We start from the raw sequence: 16,528 nt of genomic DNA, 5'->3' as shown, positions 1-16,528 counted from the left end.
ACCCACCAACCTCCAACCCCGGGTGGGGCCACCTCAGTGCCGCCCAACAGCACAAGACCTGTGGAGGCTCAGGGTGCCATATCTAAAAAGCACTTTATTGTCTTGGGAGGCATCATGCCAGTGGTGTTGTCCCCCCCAAAGACAGAGAGTGCTGGAGGGGCTGGGTTAGGACTCCCCCCACCCTCTGAGCCCCATGCTGAGCTCCTACACCTTCTTGTTGCCCCACTTGGCCATCTTGTTGTTGATGGGCATCTTCTGGAAACGGCTGGACTTCAAGTAAGCAGCCACCTTCTCCAGAGCCTGGGGACACACACAGGGGGTCAGGGGTGCCTCCACCGTGGCAGCCCCCACCCAGGGGTGACCTCGGGGTGCCCCTGCTCACCCCAAAGCGCTCCATGAAGTCCTTGAGGTTCTTGAAGGGCTCCAGGCACTTGGGCTCAAAGATGCGGTTCTGATCCAGCACGTCGAACATGAGGAAGTCCACGAAGGTCAGCTGGGGACATCAGGGGGACACAGTGAGGACAAACCCCCTCCCCAGCCTCTCAGCCCCCTTGGGAGTCCTGGCAGTACCTTCTCCCCTGCAAACCACTTTCTGTCCCCCAAGAAGTTGGAGAAGAGCTTCAGCTTCCCTGGGAGCTGCTCCAGGTAGCCCGGCTTGAGCTTCTCCTGAGGGAAGAAGGAAGGGGTGAGAATGGGCAGCCCCAGCCTGCCACCCTGGGGAGCACCCTCCCAGTCTGGGGTCCCCAATGCTGGCACAGGGTCCCCCAGCCTGCAGGACACTCACAAAGTCAGGGTTGTAGCAGACCATGACAAGGCTCATGCGGAAATCCATGATCTGGTTCTCCAGCATGTCCACACGCAGGGTCTCCTCCTCTGTCTCACCACCTGCACAGGGGGGTCAGCACTGGGGGACCAAACCCTCCCTGACCCCATCCCTGCTGCTCCGAACCCTCCCTGACCCCAGCTCTGCTGCTGGCTGTGGGTCCCTTTAAACTCCAACCCCATGCTCACCCCCACTCCAACCTGTACCCCAATCCAGCTCCAATCCCAAACCAAGCCCAGCTGAACCCCAATTCAATTCCAACACTACTCCAATCCCATTCCCAACCCTACTCCAATTCCAGCTCCCAACCCAACCCTAAGATTAACCCCACTCCAATCCCAAATTTAATCCAACTCCAAGCCCACTCCCAGCCCCCTCCAGCCCCTCTCCCAGCCCACTCACACATGTTGTGCTTGCGGGCGATGTAGCGCAGGATGGCGTTGCTCTGGGTCAGTTTGGTGGGGCCATCGATGAAGTAGGGCAGCTGGAGGGGACAGAGGGACATGGGGACACCAGGACAGCGAGACACCCCCAGCCCCAGCCCCCCCAGCTTCAAACACCTACGTTGGGAAAGTCCAGCCCCAGCTTCTCCTTCTCGTTGATCCATTGGCTCTTATCATAGTCGGGAGCTGGAAGGGAAGGGGGGATTGGACGATGTTGTGTCCACCCCAAAAACCCCAAAAGAGGTTGAGGGTGGTGTGGGGACCCCCTGACCCCCCTCACCTTCCCCACAGCTGTAGAGCTTGTCCTCATAGGGTGTCTCTGTGTACTCCAGGAGCAGGCGGATGGCGTGGGCGAGCTGGAGAGTGGGATGGGTGAGACACCCCAAAAACATCCCCCAAATGTGAGCCTGCAACTGGCTCACTCATGGGGAAACTGAGGCACAGGGGAGGACAAACTGCACCCCCTTCCCAGCACCCCAAGTTAGCACCCCTGGCACAGGGGGACCATCCCCAAATGCAGCAGGACCCCACAATTCATCCCAGACCATCCCCAAAAGATCAAGGAGACCTCCCAGAGCTTCCCCTAAAGACCTGAGGGTCCTCTCCAGACCCCCCAAAGACCAGAGGGGCTCCCACAGCTCCTCCCAAGGTTAGGAGGACAGCCTAAGAACCCCCAAAACACCAGAAGGACCCCCACGGACTCACCGCAGCCCCCCCAAGACTAATGAGGGGGCCTCATTAGAGCTCATTAGGAATGTGCTAATGAGGAGTGGGGGCAGAGGAGGGGCCAGAGCCGCCTCCCCAAAACACCACAGGGACCCCCACAACCTGTCCAAAGACAAAGGAGACCCCCAAAGACCCCCCGCAAACCCCCAGAAGCCAGGGGAGACCCCCGGAGACCCCCCACAAGCCGAAAGGGACCTCCCGCAGCCCCCCACAAGATCAGTGGGACCCCCCACTGTCCCCTAAAAGCTCAGTGGGATCCCCAGAGCCCCCCCCAAGCCAAAAGGGAACCCCACAGCCCCCACAAGCCCCAACCAGGGTACAGCGGAACCGCCACAGCCCCCACCCACAAAACCAAAACGGACCCCACAAACCCCCCTGAACATTCCCCAAAGACCAAAGGGACCCCCCGAAACCCCCCAAAACACCGGGGGAACCCCGAAGGACCAATTAAATCCCCCCAAAAAACGCTGGGGACCCCCGAACCCCCTCTGGGATACGCGCAGCCCCTGCTCCGCGCGGGGGTGTCCCCCGGGGGTGGCGGGTCCCCACTCACCCCGCGGATGTCCCAGTACCCCAACACTGCCATGGCTGTGCGATCACTGCCCCGCCCCCACTCGTGACACGGCCTCTCCCGGATGGAGGCGTGGCATGGGCGGGGCTGGGGGGTGGAGTCGGAAGTAACTGGGCGGGGCTAAGGACGGGGCTTTGGTCGAACGAGGGCGGGGCTTTGGTCGAACGAGGGCGGGGCTTTGGTCGAACGAGGGCGGGGCGTTACTGGGTGTGGCTAAGGGCGGGGCTTTGGTTGGGATGCGGCGGGGCTTTGGCTGGGTCAGGGGCGGGGCTTAACTGGACGGGCCCCACGGGAGTCCCCCTTCTCTCGGGGTTCTGTCTTATCCCGGGGGTGCCCCTTATCCCGGGGATCCGCCTCAGCTCGAGGATCCCTCTTGTTCCGGGGGTCCCTCTTACCCCAGGACTTCCCCTTAACCCGGGGCTGCCCTTTATCCTGGGGGGACTTCCCCTGTTCCCAGGACTTCCCCTTATGCCGGAGCTCCGCGACCCCCAAGCTCCGCGGGGTCCCCCTTAGCAGGGGGTTCTGTGCCTCCCCCCTGCCCGCACGGAACCCCCTTATCCCGCGGGCTCCACAACCCCCCAAACCCCATGGGGTTCCCTGAATCCCGAGAGATCTGCATCCCTCCCATCGCCATGGGAAACCCCTTGTCGGGAGGGTTCTGTGACCATCCCAAACTCCACGGGGTCCCCCTTATTCTGGGGTGTCTGAGGCCACCCCAATTTCTATGGGTGTCCCCCTTAACAGGGGATTCAGTGACCGTCCCCATGCCCGTGGCTTTGTGACCCCCTAAATTCCATGGGGTCCTTCCTGTCCGAGGGGTTCTGTGACACACCCCATCCATCCCCACGGGACCACTTTATTCTGGGGGCACTGCAACCCCACCAACTCCATGGGGTCCCCTTGTTCTGGGGCTCTGCAGCCCCTTAAATTCCTTTCAATTCCTCTGCAGTCCCTTTCAATTCCTTTTGGGTTCCTCCTTTTCCTTGCAACCCCCAAACTCCATGGTAACCCCCTTATTCTGGGAGCCATGGGTCCCTCTGTGACCCCCCCTCAAGCTTCATCGAGGTCCCCCCCTTTCAATTCCCTCAGCTGCAGGGGGTGTCTTTACCCTGGGGTGGGAATAGGGACCCCACCGTGCTCCCCACAGCCTCCACGGGGTCCCCTCATCCTGGGGATGCCCCCAGGAATGGCTCCCCCCATCCCAGACCCAGGAGGGTCCAACATCCCCCCCAGGGGTTACCCCCCAAATGAGGGGTTCCCTCAGCTCCCACCACAGCCCCTCGGCAGCGCAGTGCACCCCACACAGCACAGACAAGGGGGAGCCCCCGAGGTTTATTGGGGAGTCTGGGGGTGACCTGGGGGTCGCGGGGGTCAGCCCCTCACTCCTTGGTGTTGCCCCACTTGGCCGTGCGCCAGAAAATCGGGGTTTTCATGAAGTGCCCCGAGCGCATGTAGGCAGAGATCTTGTCCAGAGCCTGGGGGACAGGGACACATGGGGACAGTGGAGACACCTCGGGGACAGGGGTGGGGACACTGGGGTGGCTGGGATGGGGACAGGAACACCGGTGTGTTGGGGACAGGGACGGGGCCACAGGGATGCCTGGGATGGGGAGAGGGACATTGGGGTGTTTGGGGACAGGGATGGGGACACTGGGGTGGCTGGTATATGGACAAGACACCAGGGCATTTGGGACAGGGATGGGGACACTGAGGGGTCAGGGATGGGTACACTGAGGTGGCTGGAATGGACACAGGGATGGGGACACAGGGATCTCTGGGATGGGGATAGGGACATGTGGGGACAGTGGAGACACCACAGCGGCAGGGGTGGGGACACCAGGGTGGCTGGGATGGGGACAAGGATAGGGACACTGGAGTGCTGGGATAGGGACACTGGGCTGCCTGGGATAGGAACAGGGACACTGGGGTGTTGGGGACAGGGATGGGAACACCAGGGGGTCAGGAAGGGGACAGAGATGGATCCTGAGGTGTCAAGAATTGGTACAGGGACACTGGAATATCAGGAATGAGGTGGGGACATTGGGATGTCAGTGATGGGGACACCGGGGTGTTAGGGACAGGGACAGGGACAACAGGGGTCAGGGCTGGGGTCACAGGGGTGGCAGGAATGGGATGGAGACAGAAACACCAGGGATTTAAGGGCAAGGCTTGGGATGGGACAAGGACACAGCACTGATGTCTCAAGAACGGTGACGGGCACAGCGGGGGTGGGGGATGGGGACACCGAGTGACAGGGACCCAGACGGGGCCAGGACACCGCGGTGACCCTGGGCTGTCCCCGGCCCCGCTCACCTCAAAGCGCTGCAGGAACTGGGCCAGGTTTCCCTGCAGCTCGGGACACTCGGGCACGAACATGCGCTGCTGGTCCAGCACATCGTAGGCCAGGAAGTCCACGAAGGTGAGCTGGAGGAGGGGCACGGGGGGGGTCAGACCCCACAGGGACTCCCCAAAACCCCCCAGCATCCCCCACCTACCTTCTGCCCTGCAAACCAGGGCCGGGAGCCCAGGAACCGCGACAGCTCCTGCAGCTTCTTGGGCAGCTGCTCCAGGAACGCCGGCTTCAGCTTCTCCTGCACGGCAGGGGGGGCACAGTTCAGGGGGCTGCTCCCCCCCCAGCCCCCCAGGAACCCAGGGGCATCACCCCGAGTGCAGCCAGGCCAGGGATGTGCCCCTGTGCCAGTGGTGCCTCAGCCCCCGTGTCCCACGTTTGGGGATGTCACTGACATACTTTATGAAAAATCCCTTTGCCAGGATTTTTTCTCTCCTGAGAAGCTGAGAGGCCTCAGAAGGAAATGTAAACAATAATTATCTGATTGCTTGGAATGTGGCAGGTGCATCTTTGATTGGTCTCATGTGGATTGTTTCTACTCAATGACCAATCACAGATCCAGCTGTGTCGGGACTCTGGTCAGTCCCAAGATTTTATTATGATTCTTGTCTAGCCTTCTGATGAAATCCTTTCTTTCTTTACTGTAGTTTTAGTATATAATTTTCTTTTAATATAATATATATCATAAAATAAGAAATCAGCCTTCTGAAACATGGAGTCAAGATTCTCCTCTCTTCCCTCATCCTGGGGACCCTCAAACACCACCACAGGGGGATCCCCGGGGGCTGGGGGGGATCCATCTCCACGTGATCCTTCTTGGGGCACTCACAAAGTCAGGGCTGTAGCAGATCCGGGAAAAATTCATCCTCAAATCTATGAGCTGGTTTTCCAGGACATCCACACGCTGCTTCTCCTCCTCTGTCTCACCACCTGCGGGGTGGGGAGGGTTCAGCCCATGTGAAAAACTAGTATTTTATGATTGGCTTTTCACAAATATTAAAATGAATATTATATGTGTTATGGTAAAAACTTATGCTGTATTAATTTTTTCAAGTAGTGTCTTAAATACAGTTTAGGTTATAACATAACATAACATTATAGTTTAAGTTAAAATAGAAATCATGTATGTGAGATATTTTTTAAGAAAGGAACAAGGTACTGGCACCAGACAGCAGCCACAGGCTACCTAAATCTTTCAGAGAAAGGGAATTTATTGCTCCCTTATCAAAACTAACTAACTTCTTCCTGCCTCATTCAGCCCTGAAGATGCCGTCAGGATACAGAGGAAGAAGCTGACACTGACCAGACAGAATGCTGTGTTTAAATGGAATTTGTGCATCATGGATGAAGTGTGTTGTAAAAAAGCCACGGGGGCTAGCTTCTTAGCTGGATAGCTGATTCCCCGTAGGCTCAGAGTGCCCCAGGCAAGCAGTATTAAGGCCGGATATCTCGGCCTCTCGGCCCTCTGCAGCAGTTCCGCCCAAGCCCGAACTGCTGCAGAGCCATGGCCACCTTAGCAAGCTCAGTGATTGTCAGCTCTTAGTGATATCAGCTCTTTTATAGTTTCAGCTCTTAGCTTGCCAAGAGGCTTTGGCTGGTCGTGGCTTTCAGGAGAGAGAAGGCAGCATCAGCTTTTCCACGATGGTTTATTTTGAGGGATTTGCAAAGGGTCCAAATGCAGCTCTTCTAACAAAATGGGCCAGGGCAGCCCCTTTTATAGGGTATGGGGAGCTTGGAAACTGACCAATTGTAAGGGTTAGGGAAACTAGCCTATGGAGTCACAGAAAGATAAACAGGCGTGGAGGATCAGAGTGAAGACTTCTGGTTCAATTCCTATGACTTGGCATTTCCTTATCTCTAAACTTGTGTACTTGTGTTCTCCACGGGGCGGGGCGGTAGCCGGCTGTGTCTGCTACAGTGTATGAATATGCAACAGGCCGTTGCTTTTAAGGGTTAATCCTCTGTTACCGTGGGTCCTTTTTCGGGCTTATTTTGCCCAGAAAAAGGTCCCCGGACTGTCCATAACTCTTTGTTTCTATTGTCTTGTATTGTCCTAATCCATATTGTCCAAATTATTATTATTACTCTAATTATATTACTATTTTTATAACCATTTTATCATCATTAAACTGTTACCATTTTAAAAAACAAGTGACTGGCGTTTTTCACAGCCCACCCCCCCCAAACCCCGGGGACCCCCACTCACACATGTTGTGCTTGCGGGCGATGTAGCGCAGGATGGCGTTGCTCTGGGTCAGCTTGGTGGTGCCGTCGATGAGGTACGGGAGCTGGGGGTGCCAGGGCTGGGGGTCAGCCCCGGAGACCCCCCTCAGCCCCCCCAACACTCACACCCCCCCATCACCTACGTTGGGGAAGTCGAGCCCCAGCTTCTCCTTCTCGTTGGTCCAGTCGCTCAGGTCATAGTCAGGGGCTGGGGGGGCAGAGAGTTTGGCGGGGGGGGGGGGGTTCTCCCCCAGACCCTCTGCCCCACTCGTGGCACCCACAGCAGTGGGGGGATGTGGGCATTGGGGGTGTCCCCCCCCTCCCCGGGACAGCCGGTGACCCCTCCCGGGACAGATAAGGGAGAACGCTGCTCCTGAGAGGGATCAAGGTCCTTTTGCTGGGAGGGACAAAGGTGACCCCCCCCGAGCTGACAGGATGGGGTGGGGGCAGCGGTGGGGGGACACACTGCCAAGTGGGGGCGTCCCCTCCTTTCTGATACAGCAGGAATGAGGGGGCTGGGGGCGGGGGGATTTGGGGGTCACACCCCCTTGCCCCCCCTCACCTGGGCCAGGCCGGTACTGGCGCTCCTGGTAGGGGGTCTCCGTGTACTCCAGCAGCAGGCGGATGGCGTGGGCCAGCTGGGGGGCAAAGCACCCACTTTTGGCACCCCAAAGCCCCCCCGGACCTCTCCCCCACACTCCGGGACGTCCAGCACCGCCACGTGGCTCTAGGACCTCCAGCCCCCCCACACCCGTGCCCACCCCCGTCCCCATCCGTGCCACTGCCCACCCTCGATGCCACTCACCCCACGGATGTCCCAGTAGCCCAGTGTGACCACCATGGTGACACCCGCCCGAGGCTCTGTGAGAACGAGGACTGCAGCGGACCGAGGCAGGACCGGGCAGGACCCTCTCCTGTCCCCTCCCCGTGGCGTCAGCGCTTCAGGCACGGTGCCAAGGCACCCTGCCAGCGCTTCCGCCACTACCGCTGCTCGGAACCCGCCCCTGACCCTCCCACATCACCTTGGGGACACCCAAACCCAAGGCATGAGGGGACACACAACCCCCTTCTGTGCCTCAGTTTCCCTCTGGGGCTGCGCTCCCTCCCTCCCCTCACTCCAACTCGTGTTTTACTTAAATACTTTTATTTTTCATGCTCAGTTAGGGTTTTTTTTCTCAAAACTTTGTTGTTTTTATAGTCGCCATCAGGTTTTCCCAGGAATGCCAGCTCCTGATGCAGATGAGCAGCACTGGGATGGGAGACTGCAGGATAGAGGGGCAATGCCCCACTGGGATGGGAGAAGCCTGGTCCAGCCCGACCTGGGCCACAAACAAACATCTCCTGGGAGTGCTGGGGACAAGGACACATGTCACCTGCTCCCCTTTCCCTTCATCCCTGAGGTGGTGAAAATGAAACATTCCCTATCCCACCCCTTGCCTTCCTCCCTGCGGCGATGAGGATGGAGCATCCCCCACCAGGCACCATCCCCCTGTGCTCTGGGCCACTGTGTCCCCACCGACATCAGAGACCTCAGGTCTGGGTTCCTTTGGTTGTCTCCACGTGGTGGAAGAGCAGGCTGAGAGGGAACCAGGGTTAAAGAGCATCAGGACCCAGGTGGGGCTGGGCTGGGACTCCCACACTGCCACCACAGCAGCACTCAGGACCCCAACTTGTCACTGCATCTTCAGCTTGGGAGGAAAATCCAGAACCCCCTGGCTGTGCCCTCCCCTATGTCACCTCCTCGTGCCAGCAGGGCCCAAGCCAGCAAGGAGACACCAGTTAAAAACTACAGAAAAAGACAAAAAAAGCCACCCATAAAACGACCAAACCAAGATGAAACGGAGAGGACTCAACAAACCCCGTGCCCTGCAGCGGTACCAGGACAGCAGCAGGAGCAGCCCCTCCCCAGGGCAGGAGCGGGTGGGGGGACGGTAGCGGAGCCCTGGAGGGCTCGGGGGGGTATCTGGGGGTCAGTGGGTGCCCAGGGAGATGGTGAGCACGTCCTCCTCCTGGATGGGCTCCAGCTCGGCGCTCTGCACCGCCTGTGTGATGAGTGTCAGCTCCTGGCACAGCGTCTCGAAGCGGTAGCTGACGCGGATGTCGGGGACATTGGTGCGGCGGATGTCGTTCCCCTCCGGACCCTCCTTCAGGTAGTTGGGACCCAGCCAGTAGCTCTTCACCTGGGGGAAGGGGGACAGGACCCTCTGGCTGCCCCAGTGCTCCCAGTGCTCCCAGGGCACGTGGAGGGGGAATGGGAATGGGCAAACAGGAATGTGCAACTGGGTGTGAATGGGAATTGGGAATGGGGGAATGGGCAACTGGGTGTGAATGGGAATTGGGAATGGGGGAACTGGGAGGGGGAATGGACAGCTGGGTGTGAATGGGCAAATGGAAATGAGGGAACTGGGAGTGGGAATGGGAAAATATGGGCATTGGGGATGGGAATGGGGGAATGGGGAATGGAGGCAAATCGGAATTGGGAAGGAGGTTGGGCAAATGAATGGGGGAATAGGGAAATAGGGGAATGGGGGCAAATGGAAATTAGGAATAGGCAAACTGCAGAATTGGGAATCAGGGAATTGGCCTCACCTTGTGGGAGAAGCCGCTCATAAGGACGCTGTTCCGGGCCAGCTCACACATGTCGCAGGAGCTGAGCTTCCACACCTGGGTGGCGATGCTGTACTCCTCCATCAGTGGCTCCTGGGGACAGACACCCCTCAGCTCCCACCACACAGACCCCTCAGGCAGGACGGGGGTCCCCACCTCCTCCCATCCTCTCTACACCATCAGCACCCTCTAGAATCCATCAGTGCTACCAGTGGCCCCACCTCACCACCAGCTCCATTGCACCACCAACCACAACCCACTACCGGCCTCATCCCATCACCCAGACCGTGCCCACCCCACAGCCCCTCTGGGAGGTCACTGGCTGGTGCCCCCCCAAATGCTCACCTTGGTGAAGTGGAACTGGAGGGGATCATCAGTGGAGAGGGAGACCATGAGCCCCCGCGAGAGGTACTCAGGCAGGGGGTTGCGGTGGTAGCTCAGGAAGAGGCTGTTGTTGCTCAGCGGGGACATGGCAATGCCAATCTGTGCCAGGTAGTACAGGTACTGCAGCACAGGGGCCTGTGGGGCACAGCAGGATAAGGGGGGGTTCCACCACACCCCCGGCTCCCCCAGACACCCCATCCCCGCTCACCTTGCGTAGCAACAACCCGTGGGAGATGTTCTCTGAGACCATGAAACCCGACACGAGGTGGTGGATGGGACCAGCCTCACCACAGTGTGGGCGCAGAACGAAGGTGTGGAAGCCCCTCTTCCTGCAAGGGGTGTTTGACTGTCAGCATCACCCACTGACCTCCCCAGAACCTTCTGAGGGGCACGGGTTCCAGGCCAGGGATGGGGGAGTTGGGAACGTTCCATGTCCTTACCGCCGGAGGTGGTTGAGCACTGTCATATTGGCATACATGTAGTACAGGTAGTAGGAGTAGGGTGGGTTGTCCTCCTCCACCCAGTTGCCTGGCAAAGGGCTATCCAGGTTGAAGATGTGATGCTCTGGTTTGGATTCATCATCCACGCTGTCAAAGCCATCCACCTGCAGGAGAGACAGCCCCAGGGTAAGATGCCACCCCTTGCTCCAGCTGGGTTTGGGCTAGTGTGTCCCCAGGAACATGACACAGCACTCACATGCTCCAGGAAGAGGTGCAGCTCTGGGTGCTGGGCTGGGTGGATCGTGGCCTCGTAGAGCGGCAGGAAGATATTCTCCAGCATCTCCTGGAAGTTGGCCAACTGCTTCTTCGTCCGGTAGATGTCACTGCAGGGAACGGACCCCACTCAGAGCCGGCTTTCCCCCTCCCCACCCCACCCCAGCCAGCAGTGGGGTGGCCTGCATCCCCCCAACCCAACTGAGGGTTCCTGTCCCCCCTTCACTCACAAGAGCCGGGGCACCTGCACGAGCCAGCGAACATTGTTGGAGTGGACACGGTGGCTGACGGCCCAGCGGGCCAGCTTGTCCCACTCATCCCGCGAGCGGCCGTAGATCGACAGACGCAGCTCCGCGTTCTGGTACTTGCTCTCCTCCAGGTCTGCCATCACCTCCTGATGGGAGGGGACAAGTGACAAATGTCACTGCTTGGCCACCAGGAAAGGGACATGAGTTGTACCACCACCATGAGGAGAGGAGGTGGCCCACCTTGATGATGTGGGCAAAGTACTTCCCCGAGACACGGTTGTCTGTCTTGATGAAGATCTCCCGCAGGATGGACTCCCCGATGGGGTTGTACTTGGCGTTGAACTTGTCAAAGCGGTGGAAGGTGTTGCGGTCCTGAACGTGGGACAGGTGTGACCTGAGAGTCCTCATCACCCACCCCACCCCCCATTCACAGCCTCCACCAATCCCCCATGCCCTGGGAAAACTCCCTGGAGAAGATCCCACACCCCAACCAAGGATGGGCTGGGGGCTCCACTCATCCCCAGGGTTTGGGAGCCTCCCATACCGCATGGACATCCAGTGTGTCCACACTCAGGTCGTAGGCTGTGAGGTTCATCGTCTCAAACACCTCCTTGAGTGTCTGCTCCTTCCCCTTCTCCACATGGACAATTTCATCCAGGTGCTTCTTCATTGCCCGCTTGATGAAGCGCAAGAGATGCTTCTGGTTCATGCAGGACGAGGCATGGATGTGGGTGTCCACCTGCACCAGGGAGGTGATGCTCAGCCCTGAGACCCTCCAAGAGCTCCCCAGTCAAGCCAGGAACCCTCCAGGACCCGGGACTAGCTCAGGATCCCCAGGTACCTTGCGGATGTTGTAGAAGTCGCGGTGAGGCACCTTCTTCTGGGCCGCCAACTCCTTCATCTCATTGAGCAGCACATGCATCTGGAACTTGTTGCTCAGGTACTGCAGCCGGCGGTAGCAGAAGGATTTGCTGCCCAAAACAGGGAAGAGGAGCTCAGTTTGAGGGTGAGGAAGCAGAACATCCAACCCCAAAAGGCAGGTGCCCCCAGATATGGGAACATGGACTCTTGGACACAAGTGAGGGTGGACATGGGAACTGCACCAGCACCATGTGCCAGAGACACTGCCATGTCCTTGGGGCTGTCCCTGGGGTCCTGTCACACCCCTATTATGGGATCCCCCCCAGGGTGGGACCCTCCCATTGGACCCTTCCCCTTACATGGGCCCATTGATGATCAAAGCCATGAGGAAATTCATGTCGGCGATAAACTCCTGCAGGTCAGGGTATGGCAGGTCCAGCTCTGTGCTCCTGGCGGGGGACACACGTGAGAGTCACACAGCCCCCGCAAAAACTCATCACCCCAATGAGTAAGACCCTCCCCCTCACAAAACTTACTTGTCAGTGATGTCCTGCTTGGTGTAGACATGCACGACACCATTTACCATCTTCAGCCCGAAGCCCAGGTCCGCCGGCATGTTCTGGGGATCCCACATCTCATAGGGGTGCTGCTCAGCAAACGGGGGGTGCACGGGGGCATCTGCAATCAGGAGATATCCAACATCACCCCAAAAGCTCCTGCAGCACCCCAGCTCAGCACTGAGACCCTCCCACAGTGTGCTCACCAGCAGCCACAGGGGTCTCGGGCACCTCCTCATAGCCACGGGTCTCCAGGGGCTTCTCGGAGAGCTCCTGCAGGTACCGGGCCGTGGTCTTGCAGAAGCTCTGGAGGGACAGTCCCATGTACTTCTCCCGCACAAACAGCGCCTTCACCACGCTCTTGGCTGCGTCCAGCAGGTCAGTGAAGGGCACCTGGAGAGGGGACACCAAACAAAAAACCACCCCCCAAGCTGGGGTTGGCAGCCTGGAGACCCTTGCCTGGTTACCAGGGGGGTTAGGGGGAGGCTCACCCCACACTTCTCCTCCCCAGAGATGGTGACCCGCTGGAATTCTCGCTCCAGCAGTGCCTCCCGCTCCTTGGGGACATGGTCCACCAGGCTGTCATTCTGCTCCTTCAAGAGCCTGTGGGGACAGACGTGGCCAGTGGAACAGTGACAGGTCTGCCCCGTTCCCATGTATGCCAACAGTAGCATGAGCCCCACCCCAGGTTCTGTGTCCAGCCCTGGGGTGGCAGGATGGTGACGCTGTCCCCAGGGATGCCACCATGAGGTTGTGGCAGCTGTGCCACCCATGTCCTTTTTGTGGTGGCATTGTCCCTCTTCCCAAAACAAATTCCTCAACCCTGATGAGCACAATGAAAAGTGGGGAGGAGGAGGAAGGGCACAAAGAACAAAAAAACTCACGACAGAGACAGCTCCCAAGCGGAGACAGGAGGGAGGGGGACACACAGCATCAGACCCCCCATCCAGGGGAAGACAGGGCCAGGACAGGGGTCCTGTGCCAGCAGCAGAGCTGAGACCCCCCAGCTCACCCCAACCCCCCTCCCCAGGTGCATTCAGTGTCAGTAAGAGTGGCTGGGAGGGACCTCTTGGCTCCATGCTTGGGTGTGCTGGGTCAGAGCGGGGCCAGGCGGGTCCCCGATCCCCCCCGTGGCCCCGGCCGGTGACACCGAGCCGGACACTCACTGTAAGTCCGCAGCACTGTCAATTTTCAGGAAGTCCTGTTTGGCTCTGAGCAAAATGTCGGGCTCAAGTCTGGGGACAAGGAGGCGGCGGTGGAGGGGGGGGACAGCCAGGGGGACGAGGGGGAGAGAAATGGGGGGGGCCAGGGAGAGAAAACACCCCATTAATGCCAAAACAACAGAAACCAGACAGAAACCAGCCAAAAACTCACTGCAAAGGGGACACCAAGTGCGACACCCACGGGAGAGGGCACACAGAGCTGGCACAGAGACAGCCTCTTGGGGCAGGGAGGTGGCCTGGCCCCGTGCAGGGCTCCCTTCCAGCGATTTGGGGTGTACACAGGGGGAACCCCCCAGGCTTACTTGACGTCCTGGCTGATCTGGCGCTCCAGGCGCTGGCGCCGCTCCTCCAGCTGCTCGATGGGGCTCTCCTCGGGGAACTCGTAGGGAGCCGTGCGCATCTCGTTCTCGGCCAGCGAGCGGCAAAACAGCTCCTGCAGAGCAGCCCTGTGAGCCGAGCCCAGGGCAGCCCTCAGCTGAGCCCAGGGCAGCCTTGTTGTGAGCTGTGCCCAGAGCAGCCCAGCCATAAGCTGGGTGCAGCCTCAGCCCTGCCACAGGCTGAGCCCAGAGCAGCCCTGAGCTGTGCCCAGAGCATCCCTGAGCTGAGCCCAGAGCAGTCCTGCATTGAGCTGTGCCCAGAGCAGCCCTGAGCTATGCCCAGAGCAGCCCTGCCATGAGCTGGCTGCAGCCTCAGCCCTGCCATGAACCTCACCCCCTGGGTTGGCAGAGAAAGGCTCACAGGAATTCCCACACTCAGAGCTGAAGATGTGGGAAGGAAGAAGGATTTGGGGAGGACAGAAGTGGAGGAAGGATGGAGGGGAGACCTCCCCACTCCCCCAACATATGCTCATCCCTCCAGACCTGGCAAACTCGGTGCCCCAGACCCACCTCAGCGATCTCCTTGTATTTGCCATCCATGGACGTGCGCAGATCCACTGGGAAATGCTTCAGGCTATGGGGGGTCCCGGGCAGGGACCAGGCTGACTGCAGGGGTCGGGCCCCTGGCCCCCCCCGCAGCTCTGCAGGGAGTGGGACAACATCAGCTGGGGGGGTCTGGACCCCCACCTGGGCAGGAAGGGGTTAATCAGCCCCTCCACAGCCCCCCCTCCCCACCATGGAACTGGGATGCTCTTCCCAATGGGGATGATGGGGAAACTGAGGCAGCTGAAGGGGAAGAGAGCCCCCCCTCTCTAATCCCCCTGGGGAACTGGGAGAGCTGCTGGCTCCACTGGGGGCTCTAAGAAGCCAAAGTGAATGAGGGGCTCAGGGCTGGGCTGCAAGGACCCCCATGGCATGGAGGGCACAACACTGGGGTCCCAGCTAGTGCCACCTCTCTGCCCCCCATCCCATCCTTCCCATCACAGGGGGGCACAACCCCACACTGGGGGGATGGGAGGCCTCCAAGCCCTCCCCATTGCCCCACACCCCAGTGCCTGCTCCCACCAGCACTGGCGCCATCGGGCTGGGGGATGCCCCAGTGCCACCCCAATGCCAACACCCTCCTCTGCAACCCCCAACCTACTACAGACCTGCTTGGGGGGCACTGGAAATCCGGTCCTACTGGTAAACTGGGTCCACCAGTAAGAGCCCCTCCACCCAGCACAGCCTGGGGGAAGATCCAGGACCCCTGACTCCCAAACTTGAGCCTCCACCCCATTTGCTCCCTACATCACCCCAATGGGAATGGGGGGGCTGGGCTGTGTCACCCAGGCTAGGAATGGCACTGGTGTCATCAGATGTGTTGGTGGTGCCTCTCCTGGGGCACCCAGGGTGCCCTCTGCCCCGGGGACACATCCTATGCTGCCCATGTGTGACAGGTGGTGGCCCTGGTGGCACTCCAAGATCCCCCCCAACACGGGTGCCAGACAGATGACAACCCCAAGGTGCCACCTTGCCCACCCGTGCCACCATCCAGAACACCCTGTGCCACCCACTCAGGACAAAAGTGGGTCACCAGAGCCAGGAGCAGCCCGGTGATGCCCCTATACCCCCCAGAGATACCAGCCAGGTGACAACCCCGTAGTGCCACCTCACCCCGGTGATGTCACCACACTCACCCTGTGTCACCACCACCATTTGTCATCCACCCAGAACACACGTGTGCCACCCACGTGTGGAAATAGCCCCAGCGACATCCTGAGACCCTCTCTCAACAGTGCCAGCCGGGTGCCAACCACAAAGTGCCACCTTGCCCACCGAGTGCCACCGCCACCCCGTGCCAGCAGCCCCGCACGTGCCACCCGAGGTCGCCCCCGCGAAGCCCCCCCTGCTCCCCCCCAAACCGGGCCCGCATCCCCCAGCGCTCCCCCTCCTTCCTCCTCCTCCTCCTCTTCCTCTGCTCTCACTGCGCCACCGAGGCGCTGGCGGGAGGTGACACGCAGGGCCCCCCCCGCCGCTGCCACCCCTCCCCGTGCCGGGACACAGTGGTGGCTCCCCCCCTCAAAAGAAACCCTCTGAGCAGCAAGGCGGCATTGCCCCCACCCAAAAAATGATTCCCCCTACTCGCAGCATCGCCAGCCCCCCAGGGCCGTGACCTGGCTGTCCCCCTGGGCTGTCCCCTCGGGAGTGGGGGCTATTTGGGGGGGGTCTCACCTGCGGGGCTGGGGGCCTGCAGGCTACCCCGCTTCTTGAAGGAACACTTGGCCGGGGGGACAGAGGACATGGCGGCTCCAGGGGGGCCGGGGAGGAGCGCAGGGGCTGATGCTGACGGTGATGATGGTGATGATGGTGATGGGGGCGGGGGGTGACAGGGGGCGCCCGGGGGACTCTTACGGCGGCGGGGCCGCAGCGGCCGCTCCCT

General features: G+C 60.0%; 3 protein-coding genes across 3 annotated transcripts; all 3 read right to left on the bottom strand.

Annotated features, from left to right (window-relative positions):
- Nucleotides 1-74: 74 nt before the first annotated feature.
- Nucleotides 75-2,693, bottom strand: LOC103822348 (glutathione S-transferase Mu 3-like). The gene is made up of 8 exons (XM_009097321.4): nt 2,546-2,693; nt 1,547-1,622; nt 1,388-1,452; nt 1,226-1,307; nt 785-885; nt 571-666; nt 383-493; nt 75-300 (listed from the first exon to the last, which is right to left on the bottom strand). Exons 1-8 carry the CDS (start codon nt 2,576-2,578, stop codon nt 205-207), a joined length of 660 nt encoding a protein of 219 aa, XP_009095569.1. The 5' UTR covers nt 2,579-2,693; the 3' UTR covers nt 75-204.
- A 1,180-nt stretch (nt 2,694-3,873) lies between these two features.
- LOC103822424 (glutathione S-transferase 2) lies at nt 3,874-8,104 on the bottom strand. The gene is made up of 8 exons (XM_030232350.2): nt 7,942-8,104; nt 7,699-7,774; nt 7,280-7,344; nt 7,120-7,201; nt 5,743-5,843; nt 5,059-5,154; nt 4,877-4,987; nt 3,874-4,038 (listed from the first exon to the last, which is right to left on the bottom strand). Exons 1-8 carry the CDS (start codon nt 7,975-7,977, stop codon nt 3,943-3,945), a joined length of 663 nt encoding a protein of 220 aa, XP_030088210.2. The 5' UTR covers nt 7,978-8,104; the 3' UTR covers nt 3,874-3,942.
- Nucleotides 8,105-8,263: 159 nt separating this feature from the next.
- Nucleotides 8,264-16,459, bottom strand: AMPD2 (adenosine monophosphate deaminase 2). The gene is given in 19 exon segments (XM_050985439.1): nt 8,264-9,124; nt 9,127-9,316; nt 9,726-9,836; nt 10,089-10,262; nt 10,336-10,456; nt 10,568-10,731; nt 10,824-10,950; nt 11,071-11,234; nt 11,329-11,460; nt 11,633-11,827; nt 11,930-12,059; nt 12,309-12,398; nt 12,486-12,627; nt 12,713-12,899; nt 12,998-13,109; nt 13,673-13,741; nt 14,032-14,162; nt 14,617-14,747; nt 16,321-16,459. Coding segments are annotated over 19 exon segments (2,649 nt in total). The 5' UTR covers nt 16,391-16,459; the 3' UTR covers nt 8,264-8,915.
- Between the last annotated feature and the right edge of the window lie 69 nt (nt 16,460-16,528).

Source organism: Serinus canaria, chromosome 26 (assembly GCF_022539315.1).
Source record: "Serinus canaria isolate serCan28SL12 chromosome 26, serCan2020, whole genome shotgun sequence".
In the NCBI taxonomy this organism is placed as follows: domain Eukaryota; kingdom Metazoa; phylum Chordata; class Aves; order Passeriformes; family Fringillidae; genus Serinus; species Serinus canaria.
The sequence above is the reverse complement of the archived record's forward strand: the minus strand, read 5'-3'. Positions and strand labels throughout refer to the sequence as shown.

Bases quoted from the DNA above. Each gene is read 5' to 3' on its own strand.
- LOC103822424 (XM_030232350.2), bottom strand. From the start codon at position 7,977: ATGGTGGTCACACTGGGCTACTGGGACATCCGTGGG. The intron at 5,155-5,742 runs GTGAGTGCCCCA...CCTGCCGTGCAG, and splicing joins TCTGCTACAGCCCTGACTTT to GAGAAGCTGAAGCCGGCGTT. The intron at 4,988-5,058 runs GTAGGTGGGGGA...CCCCTCCTCCAG, and splicing joins CCTGGTTTGCAGGGCAGAAG to CTCACCTTCGTGGACTTCCT.
- LOC103822348 (XM_009097321.4), bottom strand. From the start codon at position 2,578: ATGGCAGTGTTGGGGTACTGGGACATCCGCGGG. The intron at 1,623-2,545 runs GTGAGTGGGGAC...CCCACTCTCCAG, and splicing joins GGTACTGGGACATCCGCGGG to CTCGCCCACGCCATCCGCCT. The intron at 301-382 runs GTGAGCAGGGGC...GTGTGTCCCCAG, and splicing joins ACTTCATGGAGCGCTTTGGG to GCTCTGGAGAAGGTGGCTGC.